The 25,954-nt window shown below is 45.2% G+C and overlaps 1 protein-coding gene across 2 annotated transcripts; it reads left to right on the forward strand.

Moving 5' to 3' along the window:
- The first annotated feature begins 1,630 nt into the window (after positions 1-1,630).
- On the forward strand, positions 1,631-25,013 carry gas2l3 (growth arrest-specific 2 like 3). 2 transcript variants are annotated; one of them, XM_068716960.1, is made up of 9 exons: positions 1,631-1,750; positions 13,488-13,543; positions 18,093-18,288; positions 19,271-19,389; positions 19,508-19,649; positions 20,458-20,521; positions 20,606-20,747; positions 21,703-21,807; positions 22,484-25,013. In XM_068716960.1, the coding sequence occupies exons 2-9, from the start codon at positions 13,508-13,510 to the stop codon at positions 23,834-23,836; spliced, it is 2,157 nt and encodes a 718-aa protein (XP_068573061.1). In that variant the 5' UTR covers positions 1,631-1,750; positions 13,488-13,507; the 3' UTR covers positions 23,837-25,013. The 2 variants fall into 2 exon arrangements, with proteins under 2 accessions (XP_068573061.1, XP_068573060.1); XM_068716959.1 differs by lacking the exon at positions 1,631-1,750 and adding an exon at positions 11,023-11,175.
- Positions 25,014-25,954: the final 941 nt, after the last annotated feature.

Genomic DNA, 25,954 nt, shown 5'->3' on the forward strand with positions numbered 1-25,954 from the left:
ATGATAAAGAAAGACTTGAATAATCTTCATATGTGGTTAATTTTTATGATTTGCCAGCAGCATTTTTTTTCAATCAAGAATCCAACCAGAGTCCTTTGTTAAAAATGCACTATTTATCTTCCATACAGTTACTTATTAGCAGCTTATCAGGTCAGTGAGGTTGAACACTGTGTTTAGAAGAAAACCTGCAGTTCAGTGAGCTCAGGCACACAAGGGGAATGTTTAATCTGCACACCAACACAGTATGCCAACGAAGTTTGAGTTTAGATTCTTCACAATTAAAGTTTCTGTTAATCGTCATCTACTACTATATCCAGTGTCAGGGAGTTTAAAAGGGGTCAACTAGCAGGGAGGCAGCTGGAAGACTGGCTGTTTCCTGAAGTATTTATGACAAAAATAAGGTTTTTAAAATAAGGTTTTTAAATAAAAAGGTTGAAGCGGAGGCTGCCATGGTTTCACACCACAATGGCAAAGGGTGCGGCTGAAACTCAACACGAACCTGTCCTTCCCCCCTCATGGGACGAAGCAGCTGTGGACAGCCCCTGAAGAGATAGCTGGCTGCAAAGGTTCTCATCCTCCTCATTTGTAAACATGAAGCAGGCCTGTGTGTTTGGAGACGAGGGGTCAGTAATGTTTGTGTGGCGAAGCTGTGGACGTCAACATCATTACATTCCTGTCAGTTACTATTATCAGAGGTCCCCAAGCAACAAGGGGCCTTTACGACAGTCAAGGTGATACTGGTTTAAATTCAACCAGCCGTCATGGTGTCCCTGAATTATTACATACCCGAAAAACAGCCAGAAGTCCACAAAAAGCCATGCCTCACCCTCACCCTAATTTTATTTTATAGAATTTAATATAATTTTTCCATTTCACACTTGGTCTTTATACATTGCTTTTCTACATATATGTCTCCTTCTTTCCCAACTGTCCATCTTCTTTAAAGCATGGTGGTTGTCCCCATGAACCTATGTTGCACTTGGACAACAATCCTGTCAAAAGGCAGTGGGCTGATACCTAAATCAACCCTTGTGCTTTAAAGCCAAGAATAATATCTTATTTTTCATCAAATATTTGGTTTCTTTTGGGATGTAGCAACTTTTTCCTTTGACACAAACTGAACTTGCACATTCGTCAAAGGTGACAACATACATAAAATTAGTATAAAGCATTGTTATTGCGCCAAATAAGGTCACTCTAAATGTTTATGTTGGATGGGCTAGAAATGACAGTCATCGGTTTTTGTATGGGAGTGCGTTTTTACTGCACACAAACCAAACAAGTGAAGAGCACACAGTGATAGTAGAAAGTGGTTGGATTTCTAAAACAGATGAGGGAGGAGCTGAGAAGTAAATGAGTACATAAAAACAACGTGAAAAAGGGGGGAAAAAAACTTAAAATCTCTATCTCACTCGTAATTCGTATAGCAATCTTATTCTAAGATTTAGGATGCTTTCATAGTTTTATTTAGGCACTTATATTTCATTTACATGAGTGGGTTTTCGTCATCAGTAAAATGTCACTCAGGTGAGCTCGTGTCCCGCCCCCGGTGGACCGGGCGCTCTGATTGGCTGATTCGAACAGCGCTGCCAACAACACAGCAGCGGAGAGCACGAGTAACTCCCGACAACTGGATGGTACTCCAGTTCAGTCAACTCAAGACTTCCACAAGGAGAAAGAAAAAGGCTTTGAATTAACACAAACTGTTCAGACTGTCTTCTTGAAAACTCCACACTCTTCAGTGCTGCTGGTAAGTCTCAAACTTTTGCTTAATTTCCGTGGAAATAAACGGGTTAAGTTTGTCCGAAAAGTTTTCGCCCTGTGAGGAGAGAAAAAAAAGGTTTCCTTCCGTTTCTCCCCAAAAACCCATGAGGGAGCCTCGTGGAAGCTGCGAGCAAAAATGCTGAAAATACCGTTATTTTGTTTACCAGTGTGTTTCTAAGCTATTACGTCCCATTCATTTATAGATACTTGTCTTGGCAAGCTGCCAGGAACTCAGACAAACGCAGTATTTGACGTATAATGGACGTTAAGTATGCGTCATATATATATATTTTTGTTGTTGCTTTTTTGATCTAAAAATCGAATACGCGGCTAGCTAGCGAGTTTCTTCAGTGACGGTCACGTCACTATCATCTAAAGGCGGTGGTTCTGTTTGTGGCTCAAATGTAATAAAAAACCGATGCGCGAGACACAATCCCCATTTCAAGCGACAGGGCTGCAGTTTAAAGTCACAACACTACCCTATACCGATTCCACTCTTACGTAATGCCACTTAATTGACATTGACGGGTCTGAGAGTGCTTCTGGTGTGTGTGAAACAGACCTGTACGCGGTTGCCTTTGATTGACAGGTGGGAATAAACAGGTAAGAGGATCAGTAGTTTGCAGGTGCAGATGTGTGAGGTGGTCTCTGAGTTGTTGCATGGTAATAATGTGTGGCTGATCGTGGGATTAAGTGAGTGTTTGTGGTGATTGCATTAGGAAGACACGGAGGGTGAAATAGATTCCCCCTTTTAAGCTGTTGTTTATGGAATGAAAGCAGACACGCACTGCTTTACCCTGCAGGGGTTTTTCCTATTGTGTGTCAGCACAATAAAGAGGGATACATTAACATGTGACAATCCTTGTTTCCTGTCTGAGAAAAGAGGAGGAAGTAAATGCTCTGCAGGTGCTTCCTGCAAAGAAGGGTCACACCAGGGAATTGCTATTCACACTGGCCATGCACTTTTTGTCCTCACCACAGCAATATTTCTGTGCACGGCCTTGTGGTTTAGCTTGATGATCCTTTCACTGCATTCGTTCTATACATATCTAGAACAATACTGTATATAATCGCTTAGTAAGTAGGAGATGCAGTGTTGTCGGGGGTTCTTGAACCAGACGGATAAATTAATATTTCCACATAATATTTCCACTTGTTCATTGGATGTTACCTTTTACACCATTACACAGAACATGACGACAACATTATCCCACACTTATGTGACTAATCAGCACACCGTCCAATAGTTTCCACTATTGATCCCAAATGGCAATCAGCTCTGCTGGCTTTCACTTGCTCAGCTGTTGAGATGTTGAGGTTGAATGTGCTCCCGCGTTAACAGCTAATTTAGTTATTATTGCTATTTGCCGAAGAAGATCCTGCTGTCAGTCTCTACTCCAACCACGGGAAGTCACGAGTCAAAATTAACTTTTTTTTTTTTCTTAGTGAACAATCTCCCAGCGTTTTTTTAATTTTTGTTAATTTTTATTGTCTGTTTAGTTTCGTCTGGTGAATTTCTGTGAGCTAACAATATTTAAAGCTACATATTGATATTTTTACCTTGAACAATGGAAACAATCACTGTTTGTAATGGGAAAGCTGCCCCCAAGTGGCCAAAACATGAATGGAAGTTGATGATCAAATGTTTCAAGCAGTCATACAACGTGCAGTATCTAAACTACCCTAGTGCAGCTTTTATTTCATATTCTGTAGGACCATATGATGAAAGCAGTACAATAATACAGGTCTTTGTAGATCCTGCGGGTGCGTTCATTCATTTGAACTTAACCAGCGTGACTGTTTTGTTTGATTGTGGGCAGGAAGTGTTCACTAAAAGTATCCGATAAATCAGCTACTTTGTAAAAAGTAAAGTGTTTCTATTGCACAGGTTCTTTATATTGCACATACTGTACATATATTGATACTGATATTGCACATGAATGAATGTATAATTTGCCGGGTTTTTTTGTTGTTTTTTTTGTAACGCTTGTTTACCGGAGTTCGTCGTGATGAAGTCGTCCTTCAGACTGAACAACGATCTGTCGGCAGATCACTGTAGATACAGCATGGCCCTCTGTTTCAGACCAAGCTGTCACTGCTCAGCTCTCAGTGAATGAGTAGTAGCCCCAATTCCAACTTTATCTTCATAACGACCATCTGCTTGATCTTTGGCATCAGGCCTCGCGGTTTGGGCCTGCCAGGGCTCCCAAGGAAGCTTAATGAGTTAAAAATGCACATGGCCACATATGGGCTGCGTGTGTGGACACAATGGAGATGATAATGAAATCTTGGATTACAGTGTGTGTGTGTGTGTGTGTGTGTGTGTGTGTGTGTGTGTGTGTGTGTGTGTGTGTGTGTGTGTGTGTGTGTGTGTGTGTGTGTGTGTGTGTGTGTGTGTGTGTGTGTGTGTGTGTGTGTGTGTGTGTGTGTGTGTGTGTGTGAGAAAATGGGGTGTTGTTATTTTGTGTGTGGATACTGTAAATAGTTGCAGAGTAAAGCCTAGAAATAGACATAGAAACATTTCTACGATGTAAGATAACTGATTAATCAGCGTCCTAATGTGGATACAGTCATATTTTTACATTTTAGAACTAAAATCCTCATCTGGAGGCTGGTGAAAAATGTCTAGTAGGTTGATTTAAGTCAGATTTCCTGACATTAAAATCACAAATTCAGTAGTTTTCATCATCATATCCTCAGTCTGTCATATTTTATTTTATTTTTCCATAGTTTCCATTTTAGTGTCACTTCCAAAGACGTGCTTTAACCTCTCTGTGTGTATGGGGTTGTAATTTAGAGACCGACTGCTTTATCATTTTTGATGATTATTTGGCGCTGATGGGACGTTTTACAAACTGGCCGATGACAGCCAGTGAGTAATTCTCCACTTCATGGAAAGCGTGATTGTGTTTCTGCTCACTGAAGATCAAAGGGTGCACATGTTTCTCCCACCATGTCTTAGCACTGGTGAGGCTTATATAAGCCCGAGCGTCCCCCAATTGGGGGACCTTGTACATAAAAATGTAGAGAGTTTTGTGTTAAAAGTAACTGCCAGAGAACCCACGAAGAACGAATATAATGATGTTATAGTTCTGGAGAAACCTCAGCGACCTGGCAACAACATGAACTAGGTCACTTCTACATGAGACAAACGCGTCTCCCATCAGCCAAGCAAACAAATAACAAAATATCATAACTCAATATGACTGGAAAAGACCGGAGAAAACAGCTGCGAACATGCAGCATGAAAAAGCATGTCCGCTTGACGGAGATTACGGACATATGCGCCATTTCTCTCCCCGGTAAACCATCGCAGAGATATTCAGCTTCGAACACAAAAAGTCACACAGCTTTATCGAATATTGTACTCACTTTTGGTCAAATCTCAGCAGAAAAATTAAATATCTCCGTACTTCCACGTCTGTGTGTCCAGCTACATGTGCTGTGTGTGTGAATCCGTTCGATTCGCGTCTCTCCGACACTCCTTGGCTTCTTGGGAGGGATGGAAGCTCAGCAAATTAGATTTCAGATCTGACATCAGATGGGACGTTTTTCATTCCCATTGGCTAATAGTGCTGTCAATCATCTAACTTTCAATTCCATGCAATTATATTGGCTTCTACGGTTCGAAGGAGGGCTCAATGGCGAAAATTGGAGAAAGGGGGGCTGAGATACAGCCCTAAACAGAGAGTGGGCTGAATCTGAAACAGTTGAATGAACACAAAAGGGCTTAGAAAGGGCTTAAAACCCTCAAATAAAGCCCAAACTGCTGTCTTTAGATTTATTGAACATCATTAGTGATATATGCAAGTGATATATAGTTTTCTTTAGTTTACAAAATGTGTATTTAAGCAAATATTGGAATATTTGCTTGAATTTTTTTCACTGTATCCTCTCTAGCTTATGAATGATTCACTGTATCTATGTATACATGTGTATAGAGACCCTCAATATATAGTTCTAAGAGCTGGGACAAATTGAAATCTTGGATTTCCATAATTTCAAAAAAAAAATCCTGAAATTGCTGTTTTTTTCAAGCGAGAGTTAGAATTTTAAATTTTGTGCTGTTTGCCATCTTAATATGCTCTTAACCAGTAAAAAGTATTAAAATAGCCCTTACAGTTGCAATGCTACACTCATTTTTGTATGGGTTTGCTTTTTTTGAGCTGAGGCCTAAAAATAGGCTCACAAAGACAAACATCATTTGGTTTGACTGAATCTAAAATATCCCACTTGAGGTGTTATCCGTAAAGGAAGTGTTCACATGATTAACTAATGTTGACCAAAAAGGAAGAGCCCGAAAACAGCGGTAGGTTTAAAGTAATGGACATCCATTGTGCTGGCCTGGCGGAGTGACGTTTGCAATGAAAATGTCCCTAAGACTGTTTGTTCCCTCCTGCTACGCCTCTCTGTCAACAGTTTCATGTCTCGGTGCGTTTAAATGAACACATGGTGTGATGCAAGGTTCATTATGGGATGACCGTCAGTTGCAAAACTTTTGAAAATATCAGAAGAGGAAAGAGCAACGGTCATGTTGGCACGCTAGTGAGCTCAGGTATTTCAAACCGCTGGCCTGCTTGATGCCTGCGCTGCAACTGAAGTGTGTGTGTGTGTGTGTGTGTGTGTGTGTGTGTGTGTGTGTGTGTGTGTGTGTGTGTGTGTGTGTGTGTGTGTGTGTGTGTGTGTGTGTGTGTGTGTGTGTGTGTGTGTGTGTGTGTGTGTGTGTGTGTGGCAGAATTGGCTCAGATCTTGCCAGGCCTGCTGCAGCTGAAAGGATGCTGTGCCTGCCTGTGTTGGACACTGCTGATTGACTCAACCAACTGACTGCTGACATCGTGTGTGGGGGTATTTAAGAATGAGGAAGATGACTGTGGAAATGTAAAGTTTCAAACTGTAGGTTCATGCTTTGCAGTTGGCAGAGACTGGTGCCGTGGTGGTTGGGAAACGGACGAGTTGTGGTTTGGCCGTAGCTCCATGATGTAATGTTTTCAGTTAAAGTTAGGAAGTGTCTCCAAACATGGATCAGTGGGAAGCAGTGACAGAGACACGCTATCGCCAGCCTCTGCATGTTTCATGCAAACCAGTGCATATGATGTGTCACCTGACTGCATCACACAGCCCCCATTCATTCATGTTTTCATGAACGGCAAAATATAAAGCATAGAGCACCTCGTAAAGCTACTGTTAAACATTGGAGGCACCGTTTGGATGTCTTCTCCTAAACTGGCAAGTATTATTTATATAAGGTTTGAAATGTTGTGAGGAATCTTTGTCATATCCGCTCATCTTAGATGTTGTGTTCAGTTAGCTTCTTGTATCTTCTGCTGAGGGACGATGAACATGTTTCTAGTTTCTAAGGCTGCAGGACAGACGTTAAGATTCAATTGGATAAAGATGTCCTTTGAATAGCAACAAGAGTTTTTAAAGGGGCTAGTCAATGGACAGACATGTTTTGGATACAGACGTGTCTGATTGTATCTTCTGTTTGACCCGAGGACAGTCTTGTGTGGCGGCTCACATGCAAGCTGATTGTCCTGTTTGTACTGATCCTGAATCAGCTCGTGTCGGTTCCTTCACTGGCGAAGGTAATTGAAGGCAGGGCAGGGAGCCTGATCCCGAGTCAGCAGCGAGGGGCTTTGAAATCCCGGTGATGACCCCGGTGGCGTTACTGAGCTGTGGATTAGCATCACACAAATCAAAATGGGATTGGCAGGTGGCTCCCACTCATTCAAGCCTTTAAGATGGACTTTAGTCACCGTGTCTCACCTCTAAGGAAAGACCGCTCCAACAAGGACGAGAGGAAGGACGTCAAGAAATGTTTTAATCCTGCTTGAAGGGGGGGGGGGGTGTTTTAGCATGGAACACCGTGATGAGCAAGCTGATACAGGCCCAGGTGGACTGAATCGCTTTAGAAAGTAAAGTTTCATTGAAGATGTGCTCCATTGCCGTATATTTACTTTTTCATTCTGCTCAACTGAATGAATTCCCCTCTTGCAGCCAGGCCCCATCTGCAATGAAAAGGGGGGAAGCCGAGGCTACAAATGAAATGATCCATCGACAGGGTAATTAAGTCCAGACACAAAGGGCTCAGCAGGAAGGAGTTTAATAGAGGAGGAGTTGGTATGCTCTGGGGGGGATGGTTGGCCCAGCAGAACCCTTTTTGGACTACAGCGAAGTGGGAAGGGCGCAGGAGGTTCACTGGCCACTTCACACCACGGGTACTGGGTACACAAAGGTATTACTCATCCGTTTCTGTCTGCTCAAGTTATCAAATGAAAGGCCTAGAAATAGGGCCTCTTCTTCGTGCCGAAAACCTAAAAAAAAAAGATTGTGTCCAGGAGCTTGCCCGATGATCTGGCAAGACTCCATCACATGTACAGTAGAGCCAATTTTCCTTTTATTTTTTTTAAGAAGTTCTTTTTGAGTTATTAAAGAGAGCTGCTAACTATTCAAGAAAAAAAGCTTACAGGTAAAATTAGTTGAAGGATATCATGAGAAACGTGCGTATAGAAAAGTTTTTCTATCTTAAAGTCCCTTTAGGTGTTCAAACCTCCATGCCCAGAGCTACTGGTTAGGTATACAAACAACTCATCTGTAAGCCATGCTTTAATTCTAGAGAATTAAATGATGAAATAAAACAATATTTTTTTCCCCTGAGGGACCACTGAATGTTCTTAAAACTGCACATGGCTTTTTTTGCTCATCATGTCTCCCCTGACAAATGCACAGTACCATGTAGTGGAAAATCAAAAGGACATCAGTGCCCGAACATTCTACTTTTAACTCATTACATAATGCGTTCTTTTTTTTAATTTATTTTTTTTATTTGCACTTATGCACGGGTGCTCGCATGCACTGCCGGAGCACCGCGGGGCTGCATGCGTGCGCCACGTGCTGTGTGTGTTGTGACGACGGAGCGTCGTGGAGGTGGATGCTACTCTGCTGTCTGGAATAGTGCTGATCCTCTTAAATGATTACTAGCTGCGACCAGAGGGGGGGGGGGGCGGCGACCTGCGTGGGCAGCATGCGGACAGATGTCTCACCCCCACCCTCAACAAAACACACAGCATCTATGTTTAGTTTCAGACTAAAGGGAAGCTCATACGAGATCCCTTCCCTTTTTAATGGACTCCCAGTCTATTATATTGCTCATTTGTACTGGGACAAAGGCAATTCCTTTCATTTATTCAGGAGGAAGGGGATTGTGTATTGAGCACTTTAAGGAGAAAGCTGGCTTCTTAATGAGGAAGGTTAGCTAAATTAGTTGGGCCACTTTGTTTACATTGATACATCCCTTTTTAAAATTTGTGGATGCACTGCGACAAATTGTCGTCATTACATTCTGCACTGCAGATCTGGTACCACATCAACTTTGAAGTTTAATTGCCACTAGTGGAAATGCAGTTATGATCTGTATCAAATCTGAATATTGCATAACTAATCTGCAGTTTATTTAATTGCATACTGTACATGTGTAACATCGCAATGCTTTTGCTTTCTTTCTTTCTTTTTTTTTACACAAACATCTGGAAACATTATCTGAAGTTGATCCTTTAAAAGGTGGTTGAGTCCATTCCATGTGGAAATGGTGCTTTTTCCTGAGGGGATGAAACCCACAACAAGGCTTTTTATTTTGCTCATAACGAGAAATACAGGTTGATCAACCCAAACCTGACCAGGGTCTTTTGTATACTGGGTTTCTGTGCCTCTTTGACTCAGTTAATCCCAACGTGTCTTTAGAAATACAGGAATGGCTCACATGTGCACCGGAACAAGCGCTAATGTTTGAGCAAACCGAATGGGGAATTGGGCTTCTCGGAAAGTTGTGAATTCCCTTCTTGTTGTGTGGACGGGCCTTTCTTAGAACGGCCAAGCGATGATGGAGTAACAGCTGCATAGAAATCTAAGAACGTAGTCTGAAAAACTGCCAAATCTCCTGGAATGCTAACATCTTGCTTTCGGGGAGGCGGCAGAGGAAACGTTTGACAGAAGAGTGCCGGCACTGTCCGACTTGTCTCCTGGCAACTGTTTGGGGAATGTGCGTGGTCGTGCTCGGTGTCACCGTGTCGCGCCCTGCCCTTTCCAGCGTGCTACTCCCAAGTTCACCACCATTATAAAACGTGTTTTGTCTTCGCCTCCCCTTCTTTCTTTTTTTTTGGCTCAGATTCTCGTGTGTGTGTGTGTGTGTGTGTGTGTGTGTGTGTGTGTGTGTGTGTGTGTGTGTGTGTGTGTGTGTGTGTGTGTGTGTGTGTGTGTGTGTGTGTGTGTGTGTGTGTGTGTGTGTGTGTGTGTGTGTGTGTGTGTGTGTGTGTGTGTGTGTGTGTGTGTCCAGATGCACACAACTGGAGTCCCGAGCCAAAGATTTGCCCTTTTTGTCCCGTGTTGTTCAGAGGGAGCCTTCTCGCACGCCTGCGTGCTGAAAAGAAGCAGAGACATTCTGGATTGTTTCTCTCTTTTCAAATCCTAAGTGTCACCATTCGGTCACTGTTTCTGGTTATTCCCCTTTGAGGCCTTGAGGACGTTTCTTTAAAAGACTTCACTGACCCTTTTGAAATCCTCTCAGGCTCGTTCTAGATGAAAAAAAACACCTCAAGCAAACTTTTTCCGCGTTTGCGGATAGTTTAGCAAATTTGTCCGTTGCCATACATCTTTTCTAATTTAATATTTCTATGCTCGAGAGTTTCAGATTCTAAAGACTTCCATTGACTGCCTTCGTTTGACCAAACGTCAATGAAGAATTCACTTCTTTCCATGTACCTGGGTATTCAGTCTTGTGTGTGAGATCCGGTGCCCCGGGACACCTGACGTAATATCCATCACGGTGCGTTCACAGAGCGGGCCTCGTTAATGGTGCAGCTGTCCTCTCTCTTGAGACACACACACACACACACACACACACACACACACACACACACACACACACACACACACACACACACACACACCTCACCATCCCATCTCGTTCAGTTTCATCCGTCCTGGTTGGGGAGTTCCTGGTTTGGCTGCTGGCTTGTAGATGAGAAGGAGGTGTGTGTGGTGGGGAGTGTGGCAAGCAAAGAAAACAATGGAGGCTTTGTGAGAGGGTCCCGCCGTGACAGGATTGTTGGGGGGGGGTGGGCAGCCAGGGCTTAGCGAAGCGTCGCCACTTCATTAGTCAGGGCTCTCTGTTTGCACCTCCTCCTCCCATGCTTCCTCCCTCCCTGTCATTCTCTCGCCGCCTCTCCTTCGTCGCTCACTCGCGGAGCCACAGAGGGAAGAGAGACGCTCTGGCAGGTCAGCAACGAGCGCAGCGCAAAGGGGTTTTGACTCGGCAACGACGAGGATGTGCGTTTGAGGCTGATCGCAGTTATTCGGCAGAGCTACCTCGCTCGGCAAACGTACCGCTGTTTATTTTTAATTTTTTGTCCTGAGGTGAGTTATCTTGCGTTGTCGTCCTGTCCCGTCCTCGGCCGCTGACTTTGCATCTTCTCTCCCCGAGCTGCAGCTTTTGGTGTCTGATGACGGTACGCAGCACTCTGAGGCAGGATGAACAACAGAGGATGTGATCTTAATGGTTCTTAATGCGTTTCTAGATGAGGATGCAGGAGTTGTTTTTTTTGCTTCTTATGTAAATGTCATCACTCTGTGCGGGATGACATGTGTATAAAACACCATGCGGCTAGAAGTTTCACAAACCCATCTTGGTGTACACTGTCGGGTTTATGTGAGGTGATGTTTGTGTGTCTGCGGAGCATGAAGGGGGGGGGATGGTGGTGGTGGTGGTAGGAGACTATTGCCTCAGCTGTGTTGACCAAATTATCAATGTTATTAGGATCTACTTACTTGTGATTGCTTTTGCCCCCCCACCCGCTGCCTCTCTTTGTCAAATGCACACCCTCGGGGACAGTTGAGCGTCGGGGTAATCCTTCACATCCTGTGTGGGACTAACCTCATCACTTCTTCGTGAGAAAGTCCAATCCTCTGAAACTCGCTGCGAGTCGGGGAAAAACAACAACATCCCGGCCGCTTTTTACCCAGAGGGTCGTTCGCAGCATCCTGAGTGTTCGTTTGCGGCTTCTATCAATGTTCAACTGTCCTTTCTAACGTTCCTCCGTTACTGCTTTATCACACTACTCGGCACTACATGGTAGCTACATGGTATTCTACTCTTCCAGCTGATTCATCGGGACGCCTTGGGAATTTTATATTTACTGTCTTGCAAAGATGACACACTGATTACGGAGTGAAAACAGGAAGACGGTAGTGTTTGTCTTCCTTCTTGATAACTGAGGCTTTTTGCAGAGGAATCATTATGACAATGAAGGTGTACAGTAGGTGGAAGAGCCACATGTCTGAAGATGGTACAAAGAACTGCTCGTACTAGATGGGATAATCGGAGTATGTTCTGTATGGAGCTTAAAAGTCATTGGGCCTCACGCAAGAACCACTTCTAACAACAGATTTGTTCTTAAGCGTCTTGTACGAGTGATAACTTGCCACATTCGCTCATCCAGCTAATGATTTGTGTATTTGATTGCAAATCTGAGATTGAAAATTACATAGATTACGCTTAATAATTCCATTGACTTTTATCCTGTTTGAATCTGCGATTTGAATTATAGGCCAATATGATTGTAAAAGTATTCATATAGCCTAACGACATCACCATTCATTTAGATGATGCTATTGTAAAACGCTCCAATATTACTATGTACATCTTAAATTATTTGACCCCCCCTCCCGTAGCAGTCATCAATGGCCTCGCTGTGGTGAGACGATTGTCACATGGAACCATTTCTTCTTTATTTCAGTGTGACATTCAGGTGACACGCTATTCACTTACTGTTCCCCATCCCTTGACTTTAGCAGGTCCTTTGATTGACGCTGTTAAAATGATTTATGGATCTCTGAATGCAGGACTTCAATATAGGATGTATGGTGCAGGACGCGTAGCCTTATATAGTAGTATTGGGGGTTGCTGATTTCCATTCTAATGACAGCTCGCTCATTTATGCACAGGTGCCATTCGCCATGTTTATTGCTGGTCGTTATCTGAATTTAGGAGCAGAATCTGTTGTGGCACACTCGCAGGGGTCCACCGTATGAAAGCAAAACAAGAGACGGTTAAGATCTGAGTAAGAGAATGTTCTTGCATGTGGAACCAGTTGTGGGTCATTCAGAGGGTTTTCTCATGTCCTTCTCATGTCTCTCAATCTGTCCACCAGCTTATTCACACGCTGTGTCTCTTTGTTTTAGTTTGTACATTGATGGAAATCTTAAAAAAAATATTTTGCGGCCTTGGAGAGTTACGGTGGTGGGACTTTCAGTTTATCTGATCGCGCAGCATTTCTGCTGGTTGTCCGGCAACTCCAAGGTGACAACAAGACTCCTGGGCGTCCCGGCTCCAAGCTGCTGTTCACCAATAAATAGTTGCAGTATGTAATAAATATCCTGCATTTAGCCTTTAGAATAAGCTATGCAGCTCATCCTATCGTGGCTCAGTTTGACACACAGACATGATGGTGTCTTCTCATTGAACTCTTAGAGAGGATGTTTGTTAAAATATCAAACTGTTTCCGGCGATTATCTGAACCTCCTCATTCACACTCTGAACTGTAATGTGATTGATGTACAACATGCCTTTTTATATATATATATATATATATATATATATATATATATATATATATATATATATATATAATTTTTTTTTTTACCCAAGCCTCTGTCTTATCTCTCCACAGAATGAAGAAGTGACGCATCCATGATTGCAGTCATGGCTGTCCAGACTGGCATCCAGGTAGGCTCATCATCATCATCATCTAGATTGTATTAGGGGCACTTTTATTGGCCCGGTAGAGACATTTAGTCCTTTTTAAGTCCCTTGTGGATAGTGGTACAGTTTGGAGATGGAGGAAGAAGAAAATGTCACATGGCTGTATTTTCTTTAAGTTTTAACACATAAATGGATCAGTTTCAAATATCTACATTGACTTGACGTTAACATACCGCCCTCTTTGGGTCAATCAGTATCATTGTTAGTGTCCAAGCAGTGAGTCACATATGTGTGTCACTTTAGGGGGAAAGTTTTCACAGACTGTAGTTATTCCGGTTAAATAAAGAAGTGCAGACATCTGTCTCCCTCTCGACAACTGCGGCGAGCCCACCTGTGTTTTCAGCACGCCGTCTTGTTGTTGTTGTTGTTGTTGTTGTTGTGCATGTCAGACGTTCCACTGCTTGGACCCTGAGGAGCTTCTCCGCACATTTTTAATTTTTTTTTTAGTGGGTGGAATGTTCTTTTTTTTTTTTTCCACTTTCCCTCCCAGCAACGAAATGTCAGCCATCCCAAAACAACAAACGTATCGTGTTACAGATTTGTCACATGGCAAGCACCTCGCTGAGAAAAGGCGTTTCTCTCTCTCTCTCTCTCTCTCTCTGTCTCTGTGTGTCATCTGGTTTGGAATAGTTCGGCTCGCCCCGTCTTGGACTGTGAATATTCAAAAATATGCATCCCAGTGCTGTGCGCACAACATGTGGTGGGAAACGTCTCGGGCGGATGCCAACGTGTTGACAAGGTTGTGAAGTTGTTGATGCTCTTGCTTCAGATGCACTAAAAAGATGGTGTTAATTAAAGGGTTGGTCTGTGCCAGTAGAAAGTTTGACTGGTTGTACGCTGCCTTACTTTGTCTAAAACGTGACTACAGCTAGTTTAACATATATATGAATAACCCTTCAACAACAATTCCTGTTTTTTCTTATGCCTCGGAGAGAATATGTGTATAATTGGCATTGTCTGAAAGATACAGAGCAAATGCAATAAAACAGTCTCTCGATTGTCTGTCACGGTGCAGACATGTTTTGGTAAAGCCTGCTTAAACAGGAGAGTAGATTTAGAACAAAGCGGGTGAGTTTTGGGTGTAATCGAAGGCACCCTGTGAGGGTATTGATCCATCTCAGGCCGCGGTGACTCTGCAGAGACTGTGACTGCTCATAGAGCTCAGCTCGGAGCTTCACTGCTCATGTAGAGCACGGTCACATTCGATAACTGGTCACACTCTTGACTGCCCTGTTCATCCGTGCTGAAAACGCATGCACTCATGGGAGTTAAAGTAGCATACGTTGATCTATTGATGCAACAGCAATTGCAAACGATAATGTCTGCAGGTTTTGGTGTCGTGCCTCGGATGTCTGAGCAAACAGCAGACATCTTCTGTCATGGCTACAAATAGTCGCCCAGGGGCTAAAAACTTGCCACCTCTGAGGTTACTTGATGGGGTTTTTGAATCTCTCAACACATAATCCTTCATTTCAACCCTGGGATCTCACTCACTCACTCACTCACTCACTCACCAAGCAGAATGCTCTCCAAGTATTTGAAAAGAGCAACATGACCCCGTTAGTTCAGTCCAACCAAACAGCTCTGGGTTTAGCTGTGATTTTCATGAGGGCAAAGGTCAACAACCAGGCCATGGGAAGTTTGGGAAGTCAATATAAATCTATGCAAATGTCCCATTGCATAGATGGGGAAACGGTAGTATTTAATTTGATCAAAATGTAACTTGTTGTCGCTGAACATCGGACAAAGCGACCGTGAGAAAAGAACAGTGAGGTTTTTCATGTCTCCCACTTGCTTGCGGGCTTCATATACATGAATCGTTGACGCATGACGTGGAGAATAGGTTTTTGTAATGATATGAACAGATGATGCAGTCATGAGAGCAGCTTATGTAATGAGACAGAATCTTTTGCTAGCTAGAGAACATCACAATCATGACAAAGGATCATGAACATCATTTTGAACATCAACACCAGATTTACATGATGATTTTTAATTCATTGCTACTTCCCACTGTTCCCTTTGACCTCGCTGCTATTGGCTATTGTTTCAGAGCTCTTGGTATAAGTGGCTCAGGTTAAGAGCATCTGATAAGCCCCTTCCACGTAAATAATAACATACAGGCATCTTGCTGCATTTCGTAGCAGGATTACCAACCCGCATTCCAGAAGCGATGAAAGAAAAACAGATTAACCTTCTATGGACAATGCAGATTGTAGTTCACAACACTAGGCTGCTGTAAAAGCCTAATGCGCTCTGTGAACCTGCACTCAGTCAGGTGACATAGTGCCATGCTGCATTACTTCTCTGTCCCATCGTCTTTTGCGTAACTTCTAAACGCTACACTACGCTGCTTTATTTTCTAATTAGCTGGATGTGGAGAAAAGGCGCATATGCTGTTGTGAACCTACAGCGCGCCGTGTGTGTGTGTGTGTGTGTGTGTGTGTGTGTGTGTGTGTGTGTGTGTGTGTGTGTGTGTGTGTGTGTGTGTGTGTGTGTGTGTGTGTGTGTGTGTGTGTGTGTGTGTGTGTGTGTGTGTGTGTGTGTGTGTGTGCTCATCCCCTTTGAAGTGAGGTAACCTTTTTGCAGTTTGGAACATCAGGTGTTTTTGCCACTAGTAAAATAAAAAAATAACCCTGATGATGTCACCAGGGTTATGTCTGCTTGGGTCTCGGTAAAGCCTGCGTTGCAAACTGGAGTGTGGGGTTTGGAAGGAGTGGTCACTTTGGATGCAGGTAGATCTAAGAAAGATGCTGTTGAGTTGCATCATGGGAATTGTAGGATTGACCCACACCCAAAAGTCAGCATATCTTGACTTCTGCTTCCTCGATTTCAATTTGTTTTTCAATCTGTCGCTTGAAATTCCCCCAATTATACGAGGGTGTGATATTAAATCACTGCACCAAGAAGTTAAAATGTTTGCAGTTTGCAGTTGCAAATCTTACATGAAAGATTTAAGTTTTCCTTTTTCTTTTAGGATAAAAAAAAAAAATCCCCTCATTAGGCTGACAAGTTTAGGTTCAAGGTTGAGCGTTATGGCCAAATCTTAAGCAGTCATAATGAATTGAGACTTATTGTTGCTCTGCTAATTAGTCGTAATCTTTTCTACTTAGCATTATGAGATTTAGTCCTGCTGTTCCATGCCCAGTTCCCTTTACATAGTCCCAGTAAGCAAAGAGATTTTAAACCTCTTGGTCTAAAGCTTCATTAAAGCTACATCGCACACAGTCAAAAGTATCGTAAGCAGTGCTGTCGAGGCTTCAGCAGTACATCACTGTATAATGGCCTCTCTGTTGGAGTGGCCAGAAGGTTTCCTGTTTGTAGGCCGAACAAAACACGATGAACTCGAGGCCCCAACAAGACCGGGGCCTTGTTTTAATCACAATAACCCATTCACTACAGCGGACGCACTGTTTCTCGTTATTGCTCGACAACATGTGATGGACACAAAGATTACAGGCTGTATCTCAAACAGATGTCAACAGAATGGAGGGGGGGGTTATGTAATGTCTGGACAAGTCGTCATAGTGCACATCTGCTGCTTGTTTCTAGATGGCCCCTCCTGTTCCCTGGGAACAATTAAAAAGTTGAGACAAAACATGTGCATAACATCATGCTGTTTGTGAGGAACAGAAGCTTTGTCGTTCTATACCTCTTTGAATAATTTAAGGTATTTACAACAATTTTGGTTTTAAAATCCTGCATAATTTGTCCTCCTTTTGTCTCTACGTTCCCCCTAAAAATATGTTTTATTTGATGATATTTTCACTAAACTACGTGGCGCTAGACGGGATCATTTTCCATCTCTCCGTTCATATGGAAGACTTGGTGGAGTCCTGTGTGTAAAAGACGAGAGAGGACATGGAATAGAGACATGGATGTGATGGGACACCCGCTTCGGGCACCGAGCCCTGGACCGTGAACCAGTGGGAGACACCCATTTAAGCAGTCAAGTGCGACGGCATTCAGTCGTCTCTGTTCTCCCTTTTTAGATTTGCAGCAAAATAAAAGAAATGGGTTGCCTTTCGGCGCACAATGAAAGACGTTCAAGAAAACAAACATTTCTGTGGTTGGAGATACAGCTGAGGTTGTGGTTTTTACTCGGAGCGTACTGCAGTAGAGCATAGAAGTGAAGCGCTGTTTGATGGCGTCCATGACGCGTCCTCTCTGCACGGATGTGTCCCCTAAACATCCTCTGATGTTCTCACAGAGCGAGGCTGAATGGTAACTGGAGTATGATAATGTGTTGGACGTGGAGAACCGGCTAACCTATATCCAGGGTTTAAAAAGCCATCCATAACGACGTGTTTCTGTTGTACAGTGTGAAGGATTTGCCCGGACTCATCTCCCCATGAGGAGAGAGAATTGGTTCTGCATTTCTTTAAAAGTGTAATGTCTTAAAAACACGACTAACGGACAGAACAGCACTCGGATCAGCTAACGCATAGATTTTTCTTTGTGTGCATAAATGGTTGGTAATCTCCCGTCCTCTATTCCCTCCTCTCGTCTCCAGGTGTGGTTCGGCGAGAAGTTCGATGCCCCGTTGCTGAGCCCGAGGAGCCCCAGGAGCCCTCGCAGCCCGCTGGCTCAGCGGCACGGCCCCGGTCTCGCAGACGTCTTCCAGTACGACCAGTGGCTGGCGGTGCGACACGAAGCCACCCTGGTGCCCATGCAGGAGGATCTGGCCATCTGGCTCAGCGGCATGCTGGGTAAGAGCTGCATGTCGACTACAGCTTTCAGAGTTTTGTTTTTTTCTCATTGTGTCTCTCTTGCCACTGATGACAACCAAAAGCCAAGGATTGGCTTCTCAAAATGATTGCCAGTGACGACCTGGCAGCCCATACTGTTAAGTCCTGATGTGTGAATCAACACTGGGCGGTTGCATGCTTCCAGTTTCCCCCTCCTGGCTAGGAAAAATACCGACGCGCAATCGACTCCCATGTAATTGGATTTGGATGCTGCCATTTCCAACAGCGCCTCAGCAAACAACAGAAACGGGGAGTGTAGCGAAATCCCTCATTTCATCCGCCTCTACTATTATACTGACGTCTATTGTACCCGATGATACAATGGAGCAGTGAGGATACTGAAGCCGACTGGAAACTGACTCCATTGTTGACCAGTGAAACTGTTTTTCAAGAAGCAGTTTTTTTTTCCTCATGAGGAATGTGGGCAGGTACCAAACACTCAGCATTAGCTATTGGTACCGTGACCTCCATGACCTGCACCCCACATTTCCTTTTCGACTTTTTAAAAGCGATCTGATCGTTGATCCCGTGAGGCCGGATGCTGCAGAAACTGGTGGCGTGCAGCGGATGGAGTTTCAAGCCTTGAGGCCTGGCTGTTGTAGCGGGGAGAAAAATGCTTCTTTTGTCGCTTGTTATGGCTTTTTTTGGGGGGGGGATTTTGTCCCCAATGTCAATTCAGTTCCCATGGCCTTTGTTGAGTTTCCTAGGGCGGTGATTTACAACAAGGGGTCGTGGGAGCACCATAAGAGGAGTGCGTAGGGGAGTCCTGTGTGGAAAACAAAAGACTGTAGCGGGGAAAAAGACTAATTTTGTATTAAATCTGGGCTGTAATTATTTTGTATTGGAGATGTGGTTTGGACCTACAAAGCCAGACAAATCTCATCTTTTTATAAAGTTGCATTGTACTGTCAATTTTAATTGCGCGTCTCTTCACTTTTTGCAGGCGAGGAGGTGAGAGCTGAGTTCTTCATGGAGGAGCTGAACAACGGCGTGAAGCTGTGCCAGCTTATCGGCGTGCTGCAGACGAAGATCGCCCAGAGCTGCCCCTCTGTGCTCTGCAAGGTGAGTTGGGGGGGGGGGGGGGGGGGGGTCATGGAACAGACAAATCACAATTCATATGCAGTGCAGTCAGCAGCACACGTGAGATTCCTGGTGTCGTTAATCATGATCTCCCTCGCAGCTGTTCACCACGAGGAAGATCGCCTGCAAACGGGACGCCTCTCCAGGTTCCTTCTTCGCTCGCGACAACACCGCCAACTTCTTGGCCTGGTGCCGCCACGTCGGCGTGGAGGAGACCTACCTGTTTGAGTCGGAGGGCCTCGGTAAGAGCTGCAGCAGATGTCAACGAAACTATCGACTTCCTTCATCCATTCTCCGTTCTGTGTGTATCATCATTTTTAAATTAGCCTGCCATCTCCGTTTGTTTTTTTTTTTTAAAATGAACTTTTTCTACTTAAACTCCTGTTGCCTTTTTTGAGTCCAAGACGCCAAAAGGAAGTTGAGACCAAGTAATAAAAATAAGAGGCCTTGTGCAGTCATATGCAAGAGCAGATGATGACTTGATCTGTCCAGTAAGAACACCAGCTAACATGAACATGGCTAACTCCTATTACGGGTTAACACAGTGTTGTGGAGGATGTTAACAGACTAGACTGCGGCTGTAAGCTCCTTTCAGAGCTCTGTGCTTTAAGCCTCACTTCTTAATGGTTTGATAGGATCTGTTGTGGAGAGCAATCGCCCTGAGTACTCTGTACGAGGGATCACTTCATTACAAGTAATGGCTCTCCAAAAGAACGGATCGGGGCGATTTTAGAAAGGCCATACATCTGCTGTGATTATACTACATGCTTTATGTTTAACGACCGTCCTTGTGCGACTTTTAAAGTTGTGCCCCCTCCCCAAAGCTCTGTCCTCTTCTGCATGAATCACCCGACCACCCCTCAGGGAACGACTAACTTTATCTTACGTGCTCGCAGTGTCACGTTTCCGGAATGTAGCACGTGATTTATTTTTTTATCACACCTCATCCCCCTCGTTTGCGATTTCGGTCGCGTTCTGCTGAAGAAAGCTTGAGATGGCAGCTGCTGCTTCACGTTATCTGACCCTAAACTGTTGCGTTTTCTGCCTCAGTGCTGCACAAGGAGCCTCGGCAAGTCTGCCTCTGCCTCCTGGAGATCGGCCGCATCGTCTCCAAGTGAGTGTTTGAATGCAGAAGAAAGAGAAGAAGTAGTGAAGGTGCTAAAGGTAGACGCTGTGAACTCTGCTGTGTGTCCCTCAGGTACGGCGTGGAGCCTCCTGTGCTGGTGAAGCTGGAGAAGGAGATTGAGCTGGAGGAGACTCTGCTGCTGACGGAGGAGCCGCCTCCGGCTGTCAAAACCTTCAGCGTGTGCTGCCAGCATGGCGGCCTCTACCAGCCCGGGGTGAGTTCTGACCCATGAACGGAAGCTAAAACACCATACTTTATTTTATTTTTTAACCGGCAGTAGAACGGCCTCCGTCATCTTTACCTAGCTGCTACCATTGTCGCCGAACGCTTGCAATATTGGCGAGCCGTCGCCTAACCTCGGTCTACACGACGGGATTCACAGTAGGCCGCGCACAAAACGAGCAAAAAGCGAACGTCTGTAGGGCCCCACAGCTAGCTGATCACGGCGGCGGTCCACGTGCGACCCATTTTAGGTCGGCTCATTGGCGCCCCGCGGGGTGTGACACATCGCAGCTGACCACGTGACGCTCAGACCAGCCAGCCACCGTGACGCACACACAGCCTCGAGTACACACAAGGGAGGAACTGTTCACGTGCCGCTCTCTCACAGAGCAGGGCCTCCTCCATCAACACTTTTCTAAATCATGGCTGATATAAGTTGTGATCCTAACACCGCCAGTGTGGGGTGGGTTCATTCCCTGAAACGAGGCTCTAATACCATCAATGTTTTGGGGGGGGGGGGGGGGGGGTTATTCCCAGAGGAGACAGCTGGGCTAAAAATAACTGAACTTATTCAAGTGGAAGGCGGTTTGGTTAAATGCATCCAACTAGTGTATTTGTTCCCAGATGCATATTTCCTTTTACACATTCAAATGAGCAGTTTGTGAGCCGCAGCTTGTAGCAAACGCTGCCAGTTATTTTAGTCTGCTGTGTCTTCATGTCTTCGTCACTCGTGTCTCCTCTTGGGAGGTGCATTTTAAAAAATGCTTTAATTAGACGGGTCACTACTCGCTTCAGTGGGTTCAATTGCGTTATTGCAAAAAACTGGAGAACCTTAAATGTTTGCTTTGTTTTCCTGTTGGGTTTTAAAATAATCATACTTGTTTACAAAGAGATTCCAGTATTTCTGCCAACATGGCTGCCTTATGAGCCTTTTGTGTGTCTTGTAGGAGCACGGCATGGACGACCCACCCTGCAACTGTGCCAACAGAGTCTCCATTGAGTACCTGTCTGAGGGACGCTACCGACTGGGAGACAAGACCCTCTTTATTCGGGTGAGTGCTCTCTTCACGTCAGTGATCCAGATCATTTAGTCAGTCGCTGAGTTGTTGAGCTTTTGAAATACACTGATATAGTATTAATGTATTTAAGTTATATTAATATCTATTGTAGCAGTACATTTAGAATTTAGTTCCATCCTGAAAATACAGAAAAGATAAATAAAGATGCAGCCAAAAGTTGTAATTGTCAATTTGTGTACTGTGTAGTACAACCATAAATACTGTGTTTACATCCTATTAAGATACGTGGTAGGATAGTGTGTGTGTGTGTGTGTGTGTGTGTGTGTGTGTGTGTGTGTGTGTGTGTGTGTGTGTGTGTGTGTGTGTGTGTGTGTGTGTGTGTGTGTGTGTGTGTGTGTGTGTGTGTGTGTGTGTGTGTGTGTGTGTGGGCAGAGGTGCAGCAGTCTTCACCACATCTCTGGAGGCTGTGATTGGACGCATGTAAGCTTGTTACTCGGTAGTGGCGGATAGCGTTAGACGATTACATCATAATTACTCTGCTGCTGTCCGCACTGCCAAGCCTCAGGACAGACTCTCATTTATAGATCCGCAGCAGTTATTTTGGGAAGGAATGCGTCACTGTGGATGTTTGACTGCCTGCAAAGATCAACCAAACGTGTCTTTTGAGGGGGAAACGTATTTACCAGCTGATTTGTATTTCCCCACACAGATGCTTCATGGGAAACACGTGATGGTGCGCGTCGGTGGCGGCTGGGACACGCTGCGAGGCTTCCTGATGAAGTACGACCCTCTGAGAGTGCTGCAGTTCACCACTCTGGAGCAGAAGATCCTGGCCTTTCAGAAAGGCCCCCCCGGCCTGGGAGGTCACCATGGCAATGCAGCTCCACCCCCTCCACCCGACATGGACCCCCTCGCCGCCGTCAACGACCTCATCTCGTCCTCGTCCTCCTCTTCCTCTTCCGCCTCATCGTCATCTTCCTCCTCCGGCTCGGCCTGTAAGCCGGCGTCTGGGACCACCGCGTGTCGCTCGTACACCGCCTCCCCAGCCTGCACTCCCACGTTGCCCAGAAAGGGCGCCGCCTCAGCGCCCAAGAAGAACCTGCAGGCGATACCTTCCTCCCCCAGGAAGCCCACCCAGCTGCCCCTGCCCACCACCACCAAAGCTTCATCGCGTGGCCCTGCAGATCCGAACCCCGCCTCCAAACTGAAGCTCAGACCGTTACCGCGCGGCCCCGCCTCTCATCCCAGGAGCCCCGTCTGCCCCGAGCCGTCTTCCAAATTCCCCAAACCCTCCAGCCCCTGCACCTCTCCCATCGCCGCCTCTGCGCCCCACCCCGTCACCGCGCCAGCACGGGTCCCCGCCCCTAAAGATGCCTGGCCCCCAACGGGTGCCATCCAACGCTCACGGCTCCTTGCGCAGCACCGTCCGGGCTCCCCGGCCTCGCGCCTCTGTCTAGAGGCCGCCAGGCGGGTGCGGACGGCCACAAGAGGTGCAGCGACGTCAGCTCCCCAGACCCCCACCCTCAGTTCACGGACGGCCTCCCCGGCGCCGCCGAAGCCTACCTGCTCCCTGCCGAAGAGCAAAGAGGTCGCAGTCAAAGCCAAGGGGCCGGCCCCGAACAAGGTGGCTGCTGCCCCCCCACGGGGCACCGCTGCCCCACCACGCGGCACCGCTGCCCCACCACGCGGCACCGCTGCCCCACCACGCGGCACCGCTGCCCCACCACGCGGCACCGCTGCCCCACCACGCGGCACCGCTGCCCCACCACGTGGCATTGCTGCCGTCTCCGGGCGGGTCCTTGGGAGCAACACCAAAGCCAATCAGAAAACACCAGCCACAGCACAGAGGGTGGGGCGAAAGCAAGCAGCAGCCGCCACCAACCCCATCAACGGGAAGTCAACCCTAAAACCTGATGCGGCTCCAGGACTCGCCCTGGCCCCGAGGAAAACCAGCCCCAACGTCAGAGCTGTAAAGACGGAGCCCGGCGTCTGCAAGAAGATCAAGGGCAAAAGCGAGGACCCTTATTTTGAAATGAACAGTCGGAGGAGGCAGAGGACGTAAGCCAACGGCGTCCGAAGACTTCGCCGAAGTCAGCAGGCTGGTGATCACACAGCAGCACTTGTTGGAACTCAGACTCTTCTCGTCACTAACCCTCCTCAAAAAGCTTCTCATTGTTGTCCATTGTTCTTGTCTTCAAATTTATTTTTGTTTTTGTATGTTATTTAATCGCCTTTTATTTTTTAATATATATTTTTTTTTAATCCGGGGTCAAAGGTGTCATGCTTTGTACGTCTTGTCTCCGTGGTGATTGAGTGGTCTTTTTTCGGGCGGTCAGCTAACTTAGTCAACACTAAAACTTGTTTACATTTTCACTCGTTACATGTAAAGCCTTTACAAATGACTTGTTGGCTGACTTTAGCAGAACAAAGGATATCATTTTATAGAACACTAACCTCAAAGCTTATTTTAGCTCATTACATCATCACAGGAAACAGCCATGGTTTAGTAAAAGGCACTTCGGGGAACGTTTTGCAGGTAAACGGATAATTTTTTCTCCAGGTTACCAAAGTTGTGACATTTCTGGAGGTCAGTGACAAAACTGGAACATAATTCATGGTTTCTGGTGATTTATTGTTGCTCCTCAGTGAGAACATACTGTCCACTGGTGGATATTCAGACATAATACTTGTCTGATATCTAAGTGGGAGGTTCGTCTCGATGGCGCCGGACAAAGCGTTATCAGGAACGGCTCTTCCTCTCGTGTGCCTTCATCAGAAATGTCTCGTTTCTGAGCGGCATTAGAATGTATTAGATTGGGGGGAGGGGTTTAATGGTTTTTACTGATGAAAATTGCACAGTGTGTACGAGCACTCATGACGTCGGTTTCTCGGAGAAAAGCCTGAGTCGCAGATGAACTACTGATCAAACGCCTCTATTCTTTTTAACAGAAAACACTCCAGAATCTACTTGGCATATAGATGTGTTTTTATATGGTTTCTAATGTTTGTGTGTGTGTGTGTGTGTGTGTGTGTGTGTGTGTGTGTGTGTGTGTGTGTGTGTGTGTGTGTGTGTGTGTGTGTGTGTGTGTGTGTGTGTGTGTGTGTGTGTGTTCTTTTTCCTTGTTTGGCACTTTACAGGAACCGCCATGTTTGTCAGAATTTGAATGATGATTCTGTCTCTTGTTCCGGCTACCTTTTTGTCATTTTGATTAATAAATGGACAAGTGTTTTAAAGACTATCTAAAGTGTGTCGCATTTGTCTTATTTAACACATTATTGCACCAAGTGTTTTTGAGGATTTGTTCCCCCTCTAAAACCCCAAAACGGTCTTAGCCTGGATACCCAACACATTCCTCCAGATTCAGACTGTGGAGAGGAAAAGGAAAAAAAAAAAAAAAAAGTCAAAGAAACTAAGGTAATTATGCCTCACATTATTTTGGGCCAATTAGTAAGGAGCAACATTGCGTAGCCAATAGCAGTAACTGCAGTCTCGCGGTGTTACAACTAATTGCTAAGGAATGTTTCAATCACGCAGCCGCCTCCTGATCCCGCCCCCAGCTCTCACGAGCCAATGGCAGCCTGGCCTGTTGACCCCAAGTTCAATTATCTTTGAGAAAAGAAATTTAAAAAAACTGAAACACTTTAATATGTTTACACAACATGAATTATTGTAATTCTATGAATGGCAAAAGAGTCTGAAGGAGCAAAAACTAACTCAATCCTTCATTTCCGGTAACACCGAACTAAGAGTCCACTAGCAGCGGCTAGCTAGCACAACTAAAGAGAAGAGGCTGCGGGTGAAAAGGTAAGCTATATGTGCCTTTAGTCCTCATGGAAGGAACTTGCTTGCGCACATTTCACGTGTCTGTCTGACGCACATGAGAAGTGGTGTATAGGAGATGAGCACTGCTGTTACTCAGTTTGAGAAGTGGAACCGGATAATTGGAATTATAAGACATTTGTTGGCATTATTTGTATGAATCAGTCAAATACTTGAATACTGTTGACGCCGCGAGCACGCTGGCGCTGCTATTTGTTTTAATGTGTATGAAATGTTTCTGTGGTGCTGCTTGTCTGGTATAGTCCCTTTAACACTAGTGACTGGAGCTAATGTTTGCTTGTATATGCAGACAAAAAGTGAGCCCTGAACTACCCATAGAGAAACCTCACAGGTGATTTG

This window comes from Cebidichthys violaceus, unplaced genomic scaffold, assembly GCF_023349555.1.
Source record: "Cebidichthys violaceus isolate CVI_PGR_0920_01 unplaced genomic scaffold, fCebVio1.0.p SCAF_21, whole genome shotgun sequence".
NCBI classification, from domain to species: domain Eukaryota; kingdom Metazoa; phylum Chordata; class Actinopteri; order Perciformes; family Stichaeidae; genus Cebidichthys; species Cebidichthys violaceus.